Source organism: Pseudorasbora parva, chromosome 9, assembly GCF_024679245.1.
Source record: "Pseudorasbora parva isolate DD20220531a chromosome 9, ASM2467924v1, whole genome shotgun sequence".
NCBI lineage: Eukaryota > Metazoa > Chordata > Actinopteri > Cypriniformes > Gobionidae > Pseudorasbora > Pseudorasbora parva.
This window is the reverse complement of record NC_090180.1, coordinates 42,831,606-42,852,177: the sequence shown is the minus strand read 5'-3', so window position 1 is coordinate 42,852,177 and position 20,572 is coordinate 42,831,606. Positions and strand designations below refer to the sequence as shown.

At 35.6% G+C, this 20,572-nt stretch overlaps 2 protein-coding genes across 7 annotated transcripts in view; both read left to right on the top strand.

Annotated features, from left to right (window-relative positions):
• Nucleotides 1-4,700, top strand: part of svilb (supervillin b) — a 52,026-nt gene extending 47,326 nt beyond the window's left edge. For all 4 annotated transcript variants that reach the window (XM_067452716.1, XM_067452717.1, XM_067452715.1 and 1 more), the window contains 2 exons: nucleotides 628-783; nucleotides 3,806-4,700. In XM_067452716.1, the coding sequence (XP_067308817.1) occupies nucleotides 628-783; nucleotides 3,806-3,892 (243 nt within the window). In that variant the 3' untranslated portion in view covers nucleotides 3,893-4,700. The remainder of the gene's footprint in view (nucleotides 1-627; nucleotides 784-3,805) is intronic.
• A 507-nt stretch (nucleotides 4,701-5,207) lies between these two features.
• Nucleotides 5,208-20,572, top strand: part of LOC137089195 (uncharacterized) — a 20,060-nt gene continuing 4,695 nt past the window's right edge. For 2 of the 3 annotated variants that reach the window (XR_010907649.1, XM_067452713.1), the window contains exons 1-22: nucleotides 5,208-5,280; nucleotides 7,220-7,288; nucleotides 7,370-7,507; nucleotides 7,662-7,682; nucleotides 7,842-9,537; nucleotides 9,745-9,828; nucleotides 11,633-11,800; nucleotides 12,230-12,313; nucleotides 12,408-12,566; nucleotides 12,651-12,812; nucleotides 12,903-12,983; nucleotides 13,062-13,148; nucleotides 13,261-13,413; nucleotides 14,966-15,124; nucleotides 15,337-15,405; nucleotides 15,598-15,789; nucleotides 15,905-16,063; nucleotides 16,212-16,283; nucleotides 17,682-17,765; nucleotides 17,850-17,930; nucleotides 18,503-18,652; nucleotides 20,265-20,423. Coding sequence is in view for 2 of the 3 variants with exons in the window: in XM_067452713.1 (XP_067308814.1) it covers nucleotides 7,270-7,288; nucleotides 7,370-7,507; nucleotides 7,662-7,682; nucleotides 7,842-9,537; nucleotides 9,745-9,828; nucleotides 11,633-11,800; nucleotides 12,230-12,313; nucleotides 12,408-12,566; nucleotides 12,651-12,812; nucleotides 12,903-12,983; nucleotides 13,062-13,148; nucleotides 13,261-13,413; nucleotides 14,966-15,124; nucleotides 15,337-15,405; nucleotides 15,598-15,789; nucleotides 15,905-16,063; nucleotides 16,212-16,283; nucleotides 17,682-17,765; nucleotides 17,850-17,930; nucleotides 18,503-18,652; nucleotides 20,265-20,423 (3,977 nt within the window). In the remaining variant the exon portion in view is untranslated. The remainder of the gene's footprint in view (nucleotides 5,281-7,219; nucleotides 7,289-7,369; nucleotides 7,508-7,661; nucleotides 7,683-7,841; nucleotides 9,538-9,744; nucleotides 9,829-11,632; nucleotides 11,801-12,229; nucleotides 12,314-12,407; nucleotides 12,567-12,650; nucleotides 12,813-12,902; nucleotides 12,984-13,061; nucleotides 13,149-13,260; nucleotides 13,414-14,965; nucleotides 15,125-15,336; nucleotides 15,406-15,597; nucleotides 15,790-15,904; nucleotides 16,064-16,211; nucleotides 16,284-17,681; nucleotides 17,766-17,849; nucleotides 17,931-18,502; nucleotides 18,653-20,264; nucleotides 20,424-20,572) is intronic. The other variant, XM_067452714.1, reaches the window with a different exon arrangement.

Sequence of the window (20,572 nt, the reverse complement as noted above, 5' to 3'; positions counted from 1 at the left end):
AGACATTTGTTGAACGGGTGATTTAAAATAAGCAATATCTTGATTTGAAGTTGGTTAGATCATTTAATGCTTGTTTTGTCTTATTTTAAAAACTTTAAGTCATCTTTTTTAAGTCACTACCCTAGTGGTGTCCGGCTTCCGGGTTGGGGACCTGTAATGGCAAAATAATTAACTCCGTCGCTTTACTGAATAAGAGACAAACATTAGCCAATTATCTTTATAAAGGTTTATTTCTTGCAAGAAAGAGCCACAGTCAACACAGTCATCAGAGCCTGCATCGAGTGTGAACTGAAGACATAACAGAAGTCACAATCTTACACCCCTATTGTCAAAACAATCCCTCTCAGTAGTTTTCCACACATGGTAAGAGTGTTAAACACAGCACAGAAGTGTCCTGCATGGCAGAGACACATATTAGCTCCTGTATGAATATAAACACACTCTAAATAATCAGTATTCTTCAGTGATTACAAGTTTTCCATCACAGGACCACTGCCTATTAAATGCAGCGCTGCTTTAGTTTGGCTAATTGAGTTCATTGAAATTGGTTGGAAGAGTTGAAGGACATGACCATTTAAAGAGTTTTCATGTGAACATTATATATATTGTGTGTGTGTGTGTGTGCAGGAGGCAGAGGTGTGTAACCAGATCATTCTAGTGGAGGATGTATTAGCTAGACTCTCTCAGAGCACTTATCCTCTAGCAACACTGCAAACGCGTCCTCTTCCCCACGGCGTCGATCCTCTGAGACTGGAGATGTACCTGACCGATGAGGACTTTGAGGTGAGGCCGTACACTGCTAGGAGAGAGATTGGCTGTGCAGTCTAGGATTTTGGTAAAAAATGTAATAAAGTAACAAAAAACTATCCAGAATTCAAAGCACAGTAATTCAGTATATGTGGGGAAAATGGCAACTTGCCAATTATATAAACAATTATGTAAAAAATAATGATTATGTATAAACCAGATTTTAATAGCTACAGTCAAACCAAACATTTTTCAGACACATTCATCATTTTATCACCGTTTATTCACTATAGTTCAGATAATGGTAATAAAATAATGACAAGAACTCAAGAGTTAAACTGTGTCAGGACAAATTCATCTTGATATTGTCAGATAACTTCCGTAGAAAAGTATGTCATGGATTACAATCAACCAATCAGCTGTTAAATTTAAGTACACAATTAGATAATACCACTTTAGGTCAACCAATGACCAAGCAATGGTTAATTCTGTTCAGTCTGTGGTGTAAAAGGTCACATTAGCAATTAAAGAAAAAACACTTCAGCAAAACATGATCAGGTCAAAGTGTCTGAATTATTTTGGTCTGGAATTTTTATGGTAGTCCACTATGTGAAGAATTTTGGAGTATAATATGTCAAAGTCTACTTAATTTTGCTATCCTCACTTACACAAATGGACTATAGTGTCTTGCACCCACTAGTAAATTGTATATTGAATTTTCAGTTCTGTTTATTCTTTCAATTCTATTGGTAAATAGAATTGGTTGAGTAGGTTAAAATGTGACATGACTAGATACTAAGAATTGAATGTTTTGCCGTTTTAGGCGGGGTTGTAGGGAATCTGAGTTGGTAAGTATATCTGAAATGGACTGATGTCACAGGGATCGATTTGTTTCTTTGCTAACTACTCAAGCACCATTTCCTGACAGCCTCACTTTTATGCTTTGTCTTGCTGACTTTGGACAGCTTTTCTTGTCCAGCTGAATCAGAGAGAGGTCTTTGACTCCCACATTAAATCACACAAGCACACATGCATGCACACAAACACAATGTGAACAGGTTTCCTCACAAGCCATTTCTTTTTTCCAGCAATAGTTTACACGTTTCTGGGAATGTTTTTCTGAGAGCACAGTGTCCTAACTAGGCGTCACATGATAAGCAAGCAAATAGTCTCTTCTACATCAGTGTCACACAGATCGTGAATTGCTATAATAAAGCAACCAGAAGTTATTCATTATCAGTGAGACCTTTGGACCAATACAGCAATTGTTATACATTTATTATCGCACGTAAAACGATCAACTCTGAAAAAATTCTCAACATCTGTGTTTTCAATAGGACTGCCTTTTGTCCATGTTGTTTTGATTACATTTTGGTCTTAATTTAATATAGATGATCACAGTGAATTTGCCTCTGACTCACACCATTGGTTGAGTATATTGCTCAGTCCATAATTGGCTTGCTTTAAGTTGTCTCTGCACATTGTACCACGATAAGAGAAAGTATTTTTAAGACAACATATCACTTTTTCTCCACAAAGAGCAAGAAGATTAGCCCTGCCCACAGTGCCCGCATTTTAATTGGTCCAAAGTCCCACTATTGTTATCTGTATATGAATGTCAAATATTTTCCATCGGACTGTTTTAAGTTGCATTTTGCCTAAAAGAGTATTACTTGATGCTGGCAACACAATGCGCCCAGTTAGGACACGGTGCTACTGTAACCCTTTTTTCCTGCTTTTTCTGCAAATTTAAGATTCTTTGTGCACATGTACACTACCGATCAAAATACTGGCGTCAGTAAGATGTTTAAATTTTTTTTAAAGAAATGAATACTTTTATTTAGTAAAGACAATACATTGCTCAAAAAGGACAGCAAATACTTACAGAATATTTCTATTTCAAATAAATGTTGTTCTTTTAAACATTCTGTTAATGAAAGAATCCTTAATAAAAATGAATCGTTATATGAAATGTTCTTGAGCACTAAATCAGCATATTAGAATGATTGCTGAAGGATCATGTGATCATTGTAATGCTTTACCATGAAAACTAACTTTGCAAGCTCAATTTTTATATCAGCTTCAAATTCGAAACACAACATGTGGCCTTGATTTTTAAGCAGATTATTTTGTAAAATATATATTTCTGTATAAAATTAAATATTTAGCTCAAAACATTTGCTTTTACTGTAAATGTCAATTTCTATAGCGTTTTAGGGCCTTCTGCAATAATCTGCTGAGCGTCTTCTTTAAAAAGAGACCAGACTTACGTCTGTGCCATTAACCATTTTAAATCTATGCTCAAAAAGGTGACTGTTAAACAGTTAAAGTTAGTTAACATCCCTTTTTTATATATATATATATATATATATATATATATATATATATATATATATATATATATATATATATATATATATATATATATATATATATATAATTCAACGAAGCTCAAACGTGCTGCGTTACACGAGAATGAACCTCATTGGTTTTCGCATGCTTGAGCTTCCATTTATCACAACTTATATATGAGTTGAGGAATGTTTCTATGTGAATTAAAGCTTCAGTTCAATCTGTTTATCATATAAAGCGATCGTGTCTCTTCAGAAAATTTGGACTAAACCGCTTAATTCAAATGGATTCGTTTTTTGACATAGAATCTCTTTATGGACTTTCTGAAGAGTCAAAGTGGTAGTTGTGTAACTGTCAGTAGAGGGACAGAAAGCTCTCAGGTTTCATCAAAAAGATCTTAGCTTGTGTTCTGAAGATGAACGATAGTCTTTGAAACGACATGAGGCTAAATGATGACTCTTCCTTTTGGGGAAAATGAACCCTTTAAAACAGAAAACAGTTCTTTTAAGTTGTGGTAATATTTCATATTAATGGTTTTGCTATAGTTTTTAGAGCACATAAATGCAGCCGAAATTAAAAAAACGTAAACAATTATGACAAATATCTTACCACCCCCAAAATTTTGAACGGTAAGTGTATTTATATTTAAATGCCAGTTTGTTTGTTTCTTTCCCTTCCCTCATTGCAGTATATTCTGTGTTCTCAGAGTGTGTTAGACATGAAGAGAGAAGAGTATGACGTTCTGCCTGCATGGAAGCAAGTGAACCTAAAAAAAGCCAAAGGACTCTTTTAAAAGCCTGACGAAAATCATCACGGTGGCAGAATTATTACCGTCCATTTCCATCATAACCAGCGGTTCTGCGAACAGCTCTGTATTTTGACCTCTTTCGGTTAAAAGAGGTGTTTGTTCACTGAGAGCAGGGTAAACGGTCAGGTCAAAGGTCACTTTAGGATCTACAGATGCACCTGCTGTGGCGTCCGTTTTTGATGTATCTATTAAGTCCGTGGAGGTGATGTCTGTGTGTGTCAGTGTGTCTCCTCACCACGTTCATGTACAACAATTTGCAGTCTGTGAGCAGTGCGTAAGTCCCTGTAACATCTAAAACATGTATGTTTATCTCTCGGAGTATATGGAATCAAACAGTTCGCTCACCTTCCCATCCGGGCTGATCTGCAATGTGTTTTTGTTACGTGTACGTTTGATGAAGTCTGCTGAAAAATTGTATAAACTTTGTAGCAAACAAAGAAACAGCAGAAAATCCTGTGTGATCGCTCTTAATGTTGTTACGTCTTAGGATATTTCTTTTTGATTCAAGAGGAGTTTACATGGCGCGTCTGTATTTTGTGTGTGTTCTTCTCGTGTGAATGGCTGTTGCTTGTGGTGGTGATGGTCTCTTCTTCCTGAGGTGTGAGGGACGTCATGTTTGTGTTCGGACAGCATGGAGTAATGGACGAGAGAAAGAAAAGATATTAATTTAAATGTACAGTATAGTGCCTTGCTTTTGTGTACAGTTTCTATACCAAACACACTCTAGTCTGCATTTCAGAGACTTTCTTTGTGATAAAACAAATAGTGAATAAAGAAAGCGTATTAAAAATCCTTTTTCTCTCTCTATTGTCTTGTATAACTTTTCACTGATTTTTGGGACAACGTGAGACAAACACGATACAGGACGGGGAAAATATATTTTGAATTGATCTCTTCAGCATGTGCAGAGGTATTTAATTACAAAAATGTTTTATCAATGTGTGTCAAGGCTGTCAGAGAGACCAAAGCAATGTGAAGCCTACTGTCATGTCAAATATTTACATACATGTAAATATTTTTTAAAAAAGGTATTCGACTACAGTGGGTATTAAAGTTAACAAACTCACAAACTCATGTTGAACAGATGTAAACAATGAAACAAAGATAAATTATATCAGCACCTTTCAAGTAAACATTACAACATGTGCAATGCTACTGAAAACCAAAATGATATTTTAAAAAAGATAGCCTAAATAAATAAGTTAAAATACCCTAAATGCATTCTTTTAAGTTGAGAGTACAGGGTCACACTGTCTGAAAACTCAAGGCGGGTCTCATTTTGTAACGAAAAGTGAAAGTAGCTATTTTCCTCCCGTCCTCGGACATTACATCTGTTCAAGCTCCCAGGATACATGAAGATGTACAAGCTCCAGGTAAATATGACTTTTGACTTGACCAAGTAATAATAAAACCACCAAATCGCTTTTTTCAGCAAGTCAAAAACAAAACACATAGCCCACTTTTATAACGTTTAGAAAAGTAGCCTAATTTTTGTTTGTAATTAGATCGTTTTCGTCTGTTTTAAGTTATGGTCTACTTTAGATACGGATTTATCATACAACAGTTATTTAGAATGACATTTTGCTTAATAATTTACATAACAGATAAAAAGAGAAACTAAAGTAAAAAGTTGCAAATTGAGTGACGAATAGATTAAAGCAAACGAATGGGTGTAGGCTACTTCCGGCAGAGGGCGCTCATTACATCAATGCGAAACTCAGCAAATACTTACTTTCGTTTCTTTACAATGCATTCGCCTCAAGAATGTTGGCTGTGTCAGAAATATAACTCAACGTGCTAGTAAGAACACGCGGAGTAAGATGAGCCATTTTTACTTATGTGGTCCTCAAGATAAGATAACTTAAGGCAGAAGCGCAATGAAAGTGTATATAAAGTATTTTCAGAAAGTTTTCTATCATTTTAAATGATCAAAATACATTACATGACAAAGGGTTCTAAAAATATGGCTCTATTTACCCCAGGTTAGGGGTAAGTTGATCCAAGTCGGTTGGTAAGTTGCACCACCTGGGTGTAATGAACCATCTAATTTATTCTGTGAATTTAAATTGTTAAGTACACCTTCAATAATCAAATTTCCTTTTACAACTAGTAATATATATATATATATATATATATATATATATATATATATATATATATATATATATATATATATATATATATATATATATATATATATATATATTTTAATTTATTATTATTATTATGTTTTTTTTCCAGTTGTGTACTTCAGAGATTTAACTTACAGTGCCGTGTGGTGGGATAAGCTAAAATGTTGGCTCAGGTTTAGGTGATCGCATGGCTCTTTGCCCCATAACTGCCCTTTTGGATTAAAGTAGGCAAGCTAGTTTACCGATTCAGTCTAATAATTAGCTAAATTAAACATTAGGATACATACATTACTTAATTATGAATATGGTAATTATCAATCTGTTATGCTAAAATGTTACTTTGACAAGCCAAAAACTTTTTTAATGAGTGCCTCGATCATTTTCACGGTCTGACAGTAATAATGGATGGTTTCTAGTTAATTTTTCAATAGTGTCTGTAATTATCACTGACAAAAGTATTCACATCGGTGTTTGTTTTCTTCCTAAATTAATCGGACTTTTGAACGAATTGGAGGAATGCAGGATTTAAGTGGCTCACTCATTTAAACAGTGAATCGCTGCCGCATACTGGCGGTTTCAATAGGCCTACTTAATTTCATTCTTTTTATAATCTACTATGTTAGAATTTTATATGATTAGTGATTATACTCAAATTTCATATGATTATAAGGTATATAATCTCTTAACATGTTTTTATAACAGATTCGAGGTAAATATACCAGCAGGGTAGAAAAGTCAGCAGAGGGAGAGGAGGAGCAGATAGATAGATAGATAGATAGATAGATAGATAGATAGATTTTAGAAATTATCCAATAACAATACACACACATAAATGCACACCAACTTTTGTGCACCCCCCCCACCCCCCATTGTGCTATTTTCAAATATACTTCAATCCATTTCTGTGTACCCAAAAGATACAGTCCATAATATTTTACCACAGATATCTAGTTGTTCAAATACTAATGTAAAATCATAATATTTTTTAACATGGTATCGTAGCCTTTTTAAGAAGCTTTTAGACTCATTCGGTCATTGTTTATACGGTTTCCTGACATATTCCTGACTGAATTCCTCCCTAATAATTGTCACAAAATGGGACTTATTTTCCTAGCCATCTCAGTACCAAAAGGTGTCACAATTAATTCACTCCTACATAATATTTGTATTTTCTTCTCAGATTGAGCTGGTCATTTCAGATTAGAGGAGTGCACAAACTGAAAACAGCAGATGGACATGTCTAATTATGGTATTTTATACTTTATGAATATTTGCATGTAATATGGTTTAAAAATACTAGCAATGACGTTCCTTTCCTTTCTATCTGAAGACAAAAAAGAAAACGAAGAGCCTCACGGAGTCTCGAAAATCACTATCGCTGCCCAAAATGGAAGCAATATTTCAGCACCTGTAATATTAAACTCAACAGTCACAGGAAATATTAATATTTCGAATAATTACTTTCCAGGTGAGTGGAAGTAAAATTCTCTGTTGGTGGAAATGCTACAGCTGAACACAGCTCTTTTAAATAAGTTGTCAATAATTACAACTGCAGAGATGTCCAAAGAATTACATTTTATACTTTTTTGTAATAATCTAAAGTTTTGTCATTCCTGCTGTAGGACCTGCGGCTGAAATCATAGGTACAGTACCTCTGGGTAAAATTATGTATTCTGACTTTTTTGACCGTGTAAAATACTTACTATTGGTACCATATCGTGAGAATTATAAGTACTTGTATAACATATTATTATATATTTTGTCAGCAAAATCTAATATCTAACATAAACCATCTTTTTTAGCAGATACAAACTCATTGATCACTGAATACAAGAAGTCCCTGCTGTCCGAATATGCCTACATTACAGAATACACTTCCCGTGCCGGTGAACAAGTGCTGCTTAATGACCGCTACATCGATCCACTGATAGTTCAGAAACACAGAGAAAAGAAAGAGCGAGAGAATGAGATGAGCTCTAGAGGAGAACGATTCTTCAGCACCAGAGAGAGTAACCAGAGAAACCAAAACATCAGCCTTGATAAGCTGTTCGGTCCAGAGAATGGCTCCAAAAAAGTGACTCCAAGAGCTGTGATTCTCCAGGGGGATTCCGGAAGTGGGAAATCAATCACTGCGCAGAAGATCGTTCTGGACTGGGCTTCTGAAGACCTCTACGCTAGACTCTTTGATGTAGTATTTCATCTAAGATGCAAAGAGCTCAGCGGTCTCTCGGGTGAGATGAGCTTGGTGGATCTACTTGACTGCAGTTTAACTCCTAATGAGATCGGTCAAATCTTAAAAGACATACCAGAGAGGATCTTGTTCATCATTGATGGTTTTGATGAACTCATGCTTTCCGCACCCAAAGAGACATTGCCACCAAAACCAGTTATCAAATCCCACCCAATGGCGATTGTTTGCTCTCTTCTGAAAGGACGTATGATGAGAGAGTCCTTCCTGCTGGTTACTACGAGATCGAACGCTGTAGACAAACTGGAGAACGTTCTGAAAAAGCCTCAATGCTTCATGGAGATCATGGGATTTTCGGAGAAAGGAGTGAGTGAATACTTCCAAAGGTTCTTTGAGGACAAAGAGTTTTCAAGTCAAGTGTTTGAGCAGGTAAAGGTACACGAGATGCTCTACACCGCTTGCTTCATCCCGGTCATCTGCTGGATTATCTGCACGATCTTCAAAAGAAAAGGAAAAGATGGTGTTGCAACTAGCGAGTTGACGACCACCACGTCCATATTTGTTGATTTTGTGATCACTCTATTGAAGCATCACAGCAGCATGAGTCAGCACGAAAAGCTCGACCTCCTCAAGAACTTGGGCCAGCTCGCCGAGAGTGGAATGCCGATACGCCAAGTCCTGTTTCCCAGAAGCGATCTTCCAGAAGCAATCGCTGATTTACCAAACATTCCCTTCCTATGCACATTTCGCCAGCAAGAGAGAACTTATCTGAAGGAAATGTTTGGTTTCATGCACCTCAGCTTCCAGGAGTTCTTCAGCGCTCTGTTCTACGTGTTAACAGACCAGGCGGAGGTGGAAACAAAAATCAAGGAGCTACTGGAATTAGTAGGGAATGGGAAGCACAATGGTCATCTCTTCCCTGTTATCCAGTTCCTTTTTGGTCTCTCAAACAAGAAAGTCAGCCGTTTAATCCTGGGGGGAAATCCACGGACGACGTTAACTGTTATTCGCACCCAGCTGGAAAAATGGATCTGCAAAGTTATAGAGAGGAACCCCATGGACACATCGTACATGAGTGATTTCATTCTTCATTGCTTGAATGAGCTCCATGATGAGGACATACTGAAGAGCGTCATGAAGCGGTGGGAACGTTTAGGTATTAATATACGCTGGTCTTTGAAGGGGATCAACTCTCAGGTTGTGATGTACTGCCTCCAGTATTCTCCACGAATTATCAGAATGGAAGTCAAGTGCAATGCAAAAGATCTGAAGATGCTTCATTCTGCACTCAGCAGGTGTACGACTTTATGGTAAATGGTGTTAAATGATATGCTCTTATGTAAAATATTGATATTCTATGGTTTGCAAACAAAACCATTACAGTATAGTGTACTAAAATGTTATCTCATCATGTTCTAATGATGCACCTTAATGATGTATAAAATGTATGATAGGTCTTAGTATTATTTGAGAGGTTTAGTTTATGTCATGAAGACTTCTGATTTGTGTTTTTGAAGGCTTGATTTGGATTCCATATCTGACACCGATGTTAACCTCTTGACATCAGCTCTTGGGAGGAGAAAGAATGTGGACAACTTGAGGTAATGTTCTCTTGGTTGTGATTGATGTGCTATTTTTTATGTTTAAATACAACAATGCCACATTTGCCTCTAGAATTAATTTTAGGCATAAAATGGCTGCACGTCATGATTTTGCTGTTAGACACATTCCTCAACATATCCTGGAACAACATTCCTGTCTGAAAACTTCATCCTAACACTACCCATAACCATTCCTTAAATCATAGGAAATGTATAGATGAATAACACTGATGTAAAAATACCTAACCCTGGTTGTAAGCCTTAACTTGACAACTGTAAACTTATCCCTAAAATCTGATTGGATGATTGGAATGTTGTTCCAGGACCAACAAAAATGTTGATCTAGGAAAATGTTGTGCTTGGTGAAATCATATTCTTCCTAAATGGCTTGCAAGTTGTGGTGAACATGATTTCATAACATATTCCTGGATGTTCTTTATTGATCCTGGAACAACTTTCCAATCAACCAATCAGATTTGAGGGACCTGTTTGCTTTATATGTCAAGTTTAGGTTTACAACCAGGGTTAGGTGCTTCACTGCTTCTACTTCAGTGTTATTCACCATCATTTCCCTCTGATTATAAGGATAAGTTATGGGTAGTTATAGGGTTAGGGTATATAATGTTTGGACTAATCAACTAAATATATTGATCCAGAAAAATCATGGTAACCGGCAAATTATGGTTGAACAGTTGCTGTTATTTTGCCAAGTAAAGCTGATGATACATGGGACAACTTTTTGAGCACTGTTGCTCGACAATGTTGGCATTAATAGGCATCCAGGTGAGACAGGGCCCACGATCTAAACTATCCAGATAGAAATGTGTTGCCCATTCTCAGTGAGAAAGTGCCCAAGCAACACCGTTCAAAAAAGTTGCCCCGTGTACACTGTAAAAAATTATTTAAAAAATAAGTAACTTGGTTGCCTTAAAATTTTGAGTTCATTGATACAATGACATTTTTTGAAAATCAATAACCTTTACTCAAATATTATTAAAATATTTTGTAAGCATATTGACGCAGTGAAACATGCCAAACTGTGCTATTTTCATGATTTATCATTTTTTTATGTGGTTCAGATACCATAATATTTTTAATTTCTATTTATTAAACCAATTTCCTTATTAAACTCAAATTTTTACTTTCAATGATCTCAAAATGTTAAGGCAAACTGGTTACTTACTTTAAGTTAAATCAACAATATTTTTTACAGTGTATCATTGCCTTAAATGTTGGTTCACCCAAAAATGAAAATTCTGTCATAATTACTCACCCGCATGTCGTTCCAAACCCTTAAAACCTTTTCTTTACTGTTTTTACAACATACAATGTGTCAACTCCTCAATTAAACAGCTGTCTATAGAGATGTCAGAGAGCTTGGATTTCATCAAAAATATCTTCATTTGTGTTCTGAAAATACACGAAGGTCTTAAGGGTTTGGAACGACAGGTTCAGTCATTAATGACAAAATATCCATTTTTAGATGAACTATCCATTTAAGACATGTTCCTGGAACAACATCCTTTGTTGATCCAGGAACAAAATTCCTGTCACAAACTGTCAACCCTCTCTCCCCTACACCTAACCCTACGCTTAACTTGTTCCTAAAGTTTGAGGGAAATGATTGAATAAGATTGTTCTAGAAGCCCTTTAACCCTTGTTGTAAGCTTGACATTAGCTGTAAACCTATCACTCGCGTCTGATTGGTTGATTGGACTATTGTTCCAGGATCAACAAACATGTTTTTTGCTACCTCTTAATTAAAATGAAGCGTTTGTAAAGCAGTGTTATGAATGCATTGCAGGATGGAGGATGGAGACCTCTCAGATGAAAGTGTGCAGAAGATCCTTCAAACCCTCAGTGGGCAAACATCAGTGGGGGACATTCGATTGGTGATGAGGAGCGTCAGCGAAGCCAATGTCGACTGGACCATGAACTTCCTTGTAAAAAAGATGATGGATAGAGGGTTCAGGTAAACCAAACACAGTGATGAACATAACACAAACCGTTAGCTGAAAAATACCATGGACATGAACATCAAGGTTTAAATGTATGTAATTAGGGAAAACTGTTCATAAATATAAGGAACATTTGCATTCATTTACATAATGTACATAATTATAGAGATTTTGTAATGTTCACAACATTTTCAGCTTTTTATAGTAAATGGTCCGTTTTACAGTACAGATATTACATCTTACCTCTCAGTTATGTTGATGAGATTTAAACAACATGCATAATAATAATAATAATAAAAGAGTAGAAGAATTCTTCAAAAAACAATTCATATGAAGTGTAGTTGTATCAGCTGCCCAAGAAACAAGCATTCATGCAATTTGTTTTTACAGTACATCTAAAATCTATTTTGTAGATTTGTGTATATTTCATTTGATTTTCACAGCGTATGCATTGCCAGTCAAGCAGAAACCATACACGAGAGTCTTTGCTCGGAGTTCACAATGGCAAGCAAAAATAATTCTGTCTGGTAATAACGTACATCCAACATCATTCTCAGTTTGCATTTATGCAGATAATAGTATACAATAATGCGACTTGAATAATGTTTTTTTTATATTTAGGTTTACTGTTGGCCATTCAGAAGGACATCAGGGTGAAATCTCTGAAAAACATTATCATCAGGGGTTTTCAAAAATATCCTTTGCGCTCTGTCCTTTCTCTGCAATACCCATGACTGAGTTCTTCAAATCATCCCATAACCTCAGATGCTTTTCAGAGCTGTAGGTATTTCATTTTATTTTAATATCTTCATCCTTTTGGGTTTTGTAGATGCATAACGTTGGTATTTGTATGTTTGTTCCAAGGGAAAGCGTTGAGTTTGGTGTGAATGTGGATGCTCTGCTGTCTTTCCTAACTTGTGTTCCTGGATTAACTGAGCTGGACTTGAGAGCGGAGTACCTGACAGATATTTGGACCTCCAGAATTGTGTGCTACCTTCAAGTCAATCCTAAGATTTCTCACATAAAGTAGGACCAAATAATGTTTGCATAATAAGCAGTAATCTTTCACAAATGTGCAGATTAATGATATTTTGATTCACATTTATAACCTTTTAGGTTTCATGTGAGCAACCTCATAATTAGTGATGACGGAAGGGTCTGTTCAACATTTTCCGTCTTTAGAAAGCCGTTTCAACGGTAAGTCGTCCTTTCTTTTCCTTTGGCTTGATCCATCAAGCCTGTGTTTGTGATAAATAACTGCAAAATCTTTTTTAGGTACAAGATGCATGACAGTGAACAGAAAAATCCCTCGTTGACTCTTGCAATGGACAGATGGGCTCATGATACTGCGAAAGAAATCAAGCATGAAACACTTTAAACATTTTATGACGTTCATTTTAAATTTAAAACAAAGCTCATACGCATTTTAAGTCCTTCTGTGTGCCCATTTATGAATATGAATGTTTCTTTCCAGATACGGTAGCAGTGGCGATCTGGCGCATTCATATTGTCCTGACAAACCGGCACTGGTGAAGCTCACGCTCAGTTTCCCTCCTCTTGAAGGCTCTAGTGTCATTTGGGAGGCTCTTTTCAGAAGGCTTTACCAGCTCATTCAATTGACAGAACTGTGAGTTTGTGTTTATGCACATTAAAAACGGAATTGTTGAGAGAACTTAAAATAAAAATTACCCCATGATTTAATCACCCTCATGCCAGGTGTATATGACTTTCTTCTTTCTGATGAACACAGTCAGAGTTATATTAAAAATGTCCTGATGCTTTCAAGCTTTATAATAGCAGTGAAGAGATCCATTGAGTTTGAAGCTTAAAAAAGTGCATCTATCCATCATAAAACACACTCCACATGGTTCCAGGGGGTTAATAAAGGCCTTCTGAAGTTAATTGATAGGGTTTTGTAAGAAACATACATATTTATGTTTAATATTTAAAACTTACCTAGTTTCCACCTTCCATATTCAATTTACAAAAAAAGCGCAACTGGCACGCCGTAACACTAGAACATTTCATAAGTGTTTTGAACTACGAGACAAATTTAAAATAACATGATGCATTTGGATTTTGTCTAATCTGTAGTTGCCTTGATCACTCTAAAAAATGCTGGGTTAAAAACAACTCAAGTTGGGTTGAAAATGGACAAACCCAGAAATTGGGTTGTTTGAACCCACAGTGAATGGACCCACTGAAATAACCCAATTTCTGGGTTTGTCCATTTTCAAGTTGTTTTTAACCCAGCATTCTTTAGAGTGATGTATTTTCTATTTGCATTTAGAGCAAAATGGCTAATTCAGCCAATAAATGAATCTTGTTTATAAAGTTTTAAGTTTGTAACACAATATCTGTTATTTTGGTATCACATTTCTTGGTTCAGATAAACTAACAGTAATGACAAACACAACACATCTTACATCTCAATTAATGTGATTAAAAGTACATGGACCCACTTTATATTAGTTGGCATTAATTACAATGCACTAACATTTAAAGGAATATAACATTGTACTTAAAATTTAAAAATGTCATGTAATTACATCTGTAATTTCTGTAGTCACATTTATAATTACACTGTTAATACTTCTCTTATACTGTATAAGGGAAGTATTAACAGTGTTATTATAAATGTGACTACAGAAATTACAGATGTAATAACATGACATTTTTAAATTTTAAGTACAATGTTATTCTTTTAAACTCCACTAGAGGGCGCCTATTCAAAGCAAAGGCGCAGTTTGATGACGTGTAGTTTGAGCTCAGAATCTTAGCTATTTTCTCACAAATTACAAATAGTTGGAAACAGTTGGAATATTGTGAGAACTGAACTGAACAAAATATATAACAATGGCCTGGTGGTGGATATTTTACTGCAAAAATACTACATAGTTCACATTTAAGGTGCACAGTTGTAGTGGTATGAGTAAGTTTAAAGGTAAAGTTAGGTGTATACACCTAACTTTACCTTTAAACTTACTCATACCACTACAACTGTTTCCAACTATTTGTAACTTGTGAGAAAATAGCTAAGATTCTGAGTTCAAACGACACGTCATCAAACTACGCCTTTGCTTTGAATAGGCGCCCTCTAGTGGACGGAAAAGTGGAACCAAGTACATCCATAATAATTATGAAAGAGTAGAATTATTATTGTTATTTATTTTTTTAAGATGCCCAGAGTTGGATGAGCATACAGATTCTCTTCTGGGGTTTCTTCACTCTGTTCCTGGACTGAAGGAGATTAAAGTTTGGCTGAACAGCCTGATTGAGAGCTGGGCGGCTGGTCTGTTCACCCTCTTCCTGTCTTGTCCCAGCTTACTTCACTTGCAGTAAGAATAACCTATTGTGTTTTTCCACTTGAAAATGTACAAATTCATGGGATTCATGCTCCATGGTGTGAATCTCATTCTATAGACAGTCAGACTATGGCATCAAAGTATCAGTGTTATCATCTGATGCCATTATGCTGTCCCATACATCTGGAAGGAAATGGTCGTGTCTTCTTTCTGTCCTCTAAACACAATGAGTTCTCCTTCAACAGATTGAATACCAGTATGTCTCTTGTTAATGATGTGGAGAGTCTGGGTGTGATGAGAGAAGATAAAGTGAGGTAACACATCTGTTTGCAACTTTTACCCCATACTTTCTAGTAACATTCACTTAGATTTAGAATTGACATTTAGCAGTTGTGTTGAAATGCTTTCTAAAATATCACCAACTTTCCAACAGGTGTGGATATTCTGAGAGAATATAATAACTTTAAAGTAGAATTATGATATGTTTGTCTTCTGTTGTTTTGCAGGCTCTCTGTCGGCTGTAACCATCTGAATTATTTAGATGACTGTTGTGATAATCTTATAGACCTCCTTAAGCCTCCTGAGCACAAACTGGTTCCCTGCGTCTCCATCACAGTGACAGATGACTCTGAGAATGCAAATGCTGACTGGAGGAGATTCTTTCAGGCCTACAACCAGCTGAAGAATATGACTGAGTGGTAACTATTTCAACAACACAGAGAGAGAGAGGAGGAGTGTTTGCATGTGTGAAATAGGGAGAATGTGTTTTATTTCACAATGATTCAAAAATCTGTATTTCTATGTTTTTAACAGTTCTGCAGAGTATGATGAGAGTGTGAGTGATCTACTCTCTGTCCTGCACTCGGTCTCTGGTCTGAAGAAGGTTGATCTCGTCTTCAGATTCATGACTGTGGATGGAGCGTCCAGAGTCCTGGATCTCATTCAGATGAAGCCCAGTCTGAGTGGATTAAAGTGAGAATTCAGTCTGCTTCTTTTCATATGAGTACACACTGATGGGGGCTTGCAGACTTGGAGAACACACAGTGACTGATGTCTAATAATGATGTAAAATGTCTAATAATGATGTAATTGCTTTAATAATGTAATTTTTGTGGCTCAGTTTTTCGACAGTCAAGCTGCCTGAGACGAGTAAAGCAAACTTAAAGAAGGACTACAGGAATGAATTCTCCAGGTGAGGCATTAGAGATTCCTGTATTCTAAATAACTAGCATCCATTAAGACATGTGCTATTGCTACATGTGCAACTAATGCTTTATTAAAGAGCAAGATACTAAATGATGAAAACAGAACAGAACAGTTTTCTCATTAACATTGTGAACTCAGTTACAGTAACCACACTCCTATTATTCGACATCTAGCGCCCTCTAGTGACATTATAAGGCAATAACATTATTAGTGTATAACACAATACCAGTGTTATTGTAGTAACATTTTATATAATATAATAGCATATATATATATATATATATATATATATATATATATATATATATATATATATATATATATATATATATATATATATATATATATATATATATTATTATAAGTTATATCTAATATTTAAATTTGACCTTTTATCTAAAGTGAGTTGTTTTTAATAGGTTAATTTAGTAGTCAACAATACACTGCAACAATATAATTTTCTATGATTGGTCATTAATAAACAGGCTTAACAGGTCTGTAATTTGTACACATTCGATGATGTATGTGTAGCAACTCGTAGAGTCATAACTGCACATAATGTAGAAACTGCACATAAAGTAATACATATTACATTATTATTGTAATAAAATGTTCATAATATAATTTTCTCAATGTAATAAAATGTTGAGCTTATAATGTAAATAAGTTTTACATCATGAGAAATGTATTACATTATAAACTCACCAATAATATAATAATAATAATAATAATAATAATAATAATAATAATAATAATAATAATAATAATAATTGCATAAATATTGAAATCTGTTGCATTTCACATGTAGTTTAAGACTGGATTTTTATATTTTTAAAATGTACTGTAAAGGAATACTAATATTATTATATTGAGATCAGTTCATATTTTTCATACTGTACAATTTGTTATTACATTATGAGTTCAACATTTCATTATGTTATGAGAAAACTATTACATTATTACATTACATTATGTAATACAATCTTGAGCTCATAATGGGAAAAAATGAACATCAGGAAAAATGTTTTGCATTATGAATAATAACATGATAATGTAATACTTTTATATGTAATTCTTATAATAATATGATAATGTAATGAAATTGATTCAGACAGATCCAATGACTTCGATGACAGTTTTTACATAAGAGTCTTATTGGAAACCATTATACTTCTGTAATCTGTAAAATTTTCAGAGTGAAACACTATATTCATTGACATACAAATTCAGCGACATAAAATATAGTGCAAGTCTTGATTAAAAAGTGTCCGTTTTTTGTTTGACTTTTTGTAATATTTGTGGTGGATTATTCAGTTTAATTGTATTTGAGGCAGAACCGTATTCACACATCTAACAGTGAAACGGTTTGTGAAAATATTCACAGGTGTCAGTCTGCTAGACAGATGTCAGATGACAGTGATGAAGACGGCATGTCCTCGCCTCTCAGTGAATGCGGCTATGAAATCAAGTGAGAATATACTGGACATACACTGATACTGATGGAATCAATCTGAACAATAACTAACAAAGGCTATGTGTCTTCTACCTGAAGTGATTCTGATGAGCTGGACAATGAGGAATGCTTACTTTGGTCAGATATTGGAATGTGGAAAACTTTTTCTGGACAATGCAGGTAGAAATCACTGAATTACTTATACATACTGAAGACCACAGACCAGAATTAGGAATATACACTGAGAGCTAGTTGATGAGTGATTTGATATGAATATACTGGAAGGTCTTTTTTAAATAATATTAAATTACTGTATATTTTATGGTGCTACTGTATTTAGAGCAATTAAGAACGACTAGTAGGAGTTGAGCCCTGTTTCATGCTCAACCAGTAGAAAATGTGCTAGCAATGCCATGGTCATGGGTTCGAGACCCAGGGAATGCATGTATTGATAGAATGTATACCTTGAATGTCAGTCATTTTGAATAAAAGCATCTGCTGCATGCATAAATGTATTGCAGCCATTTTAAAAATGGATTCAAAGTGGATTAACATAAATCTGATCAAATGTTAGAATGCCCTAGAAGAGTGAATGCTAAAAATTCTTCCAAATTAATTTTGTACTGATATACATTATATGTTGTTTTAAAACAGCCAAATACAGTTTTTCCATCACAGAATTTTATAAACTGCTGTAATGTGCTATGGCTAACTTGACAGTTTTATGTATTTATTTACTATGTCTATTTCAGCTTGTTTTTCAAGTGCAGTCGCTCCAGTCCCAGCACACAGTCTCTGCTCTCACGGATAGAGCTCACCCTGTCTGAAAACCCTGGAGAAACTAGCAGTGACTGGAAAACCTTTCTACGAGCATATAACCGGTGCAGAGGAATCTCTATAAGGTGAGCAGTAAAATTGTCATTAAAGGCTTGTGTAATTAAATGATCCCAAATGTTTCCAAGAATGTTAAAATCCAAAGAAATAAGCCATTTTAACCAAGATAAGGGCCGTGTCCATACATCGCCTATCAATGACATCACGCCCGCGTTACCCTTGATTTTTATTTTTTTAGAAACCATGGAAACACGAAGACGCATTCATATATTATGTGTTTTATTAGACGGGTGAGCAACTGTTTGGACACATAACTCAACACAGAAAGCGTTATTGTTTAAGTCGTGTTTTTACCGTGACTACCATGTTTTACCATGCCTGATATTGATCTAGGTATCATAGTGTCTCAGAGTAGCCGCTGAGTAAATGCACCGAGTAGCATTATATAACATAACTTTTTAACACACTCAAATAATGTATCTTATATAATAAAACAGCACTGCATTACCACACATAGATGAGCAGAAGAAGCGGAAGCGGTCATCTGCGGCAGAATAAAAGCTCTGCATAATCAAGGCACCATCAAGCAATAAGTGAAATTACATCAATCATTTATTACTCACTATAAGACAGGGGGGTTGGAAAAAATATCCCAAATGTTTCCAACTATTTGTAAATATTGAGAAAATTGCTATTTTAACCAAGGAGCTGGGACGTCTGAGGGAGTCGCCTGTCAATTGCGTCATATCTGCGTTACTCTCTGTTTCTGGTTTTATTCTGCAGAAGCGCTTTACTCTTAGCAGTGTGAACAAGTGTCAAAGCAGCCGCTGAGTGAACGCACAGAGTAACGTCAGAACATCATTTTAAACACACTTAAATGTATCTAATATGATAAACAGAGCTGCGTTACCTCATACTCATGACCGGAAAAGCAGAAATGGCACCGGCGACTGTGTCCCGTCGTAATAAAAGTTTCGCTGCTCGCGAGCCGTGTGTTTGCGTAAAAATCACTCCAGTGGCCTTGCTCACACTCGGTCTGCTCTGCTTCATACTACAGTAACGTTAATAATCTTATCCATGAACTTGATTTCTGCCTGAGTCCTATCCTGATTCTTTTCCACCGGCTGTGAGGTGAAGACCACATGTCCCAAGATTCTCAAGATTTGCATCATCAAACTATGCTTTTGTTTTGAATAGAGGGCAACACCCTCTAGCGGACGGAAAAGTTACATAGTGTAACTTTATGCCCCTCATTATGAAAAGTGCAGTGTGCTCTGATCTGATTGGCTGGCTAGATCATCAGTAGTGATTGGTCAAGCGCTTTGAGCATGTTTCAGAAATGTCACGTCCCTTACCATAACCAGTTTTAACATACTACTAACACGACTCAACCAGGCCTTGTCCCCTTTTTTGCATATTCATTGGGCAAGACATATTTATGATCTGTGGAATATTGTGATGTGTTCATTCCCAAAAGAAAACTCATGACTCATTTCAGGGAGTTCAGAAACAGTGTTACTGATATAGAGTGCAACTCCCTGCAGAATTACTTTGTGTTTTGTAACTTTGCAGAACTTTTTCATGCTCAAACAGCAACATTACACACTAAAGAAAGGTGAAAATGTAAAGCACATTAGATTCTCTTTAACTAAAGATGTATCCATTTCAATGTGACAACAGAAGCCCTGATTTTGACGAGAGTGTGGACGCTCTGCTGTCTTCCCTAACCTCGGTGTCTGGTCTGAAAAAGGTGATGTTGACGACGGACAGCCTGACTAAGAACTGGGCACCAAAGATCTTCTCTCTGTGTCACACATGTCCCAGTCTCCAGAGCGTCTGGTATGATGATCTGCCAATGCTCCTGCTACAAAGAAGGAAAACTAAAGAGCAATCTGTAGTTATATTCTGTATTATAGTATTCTGTTTGATAACTATATTTGTTCCACATTAAATAAAATGAATAGTTATGATAGTCTTTTCTTCTTTGT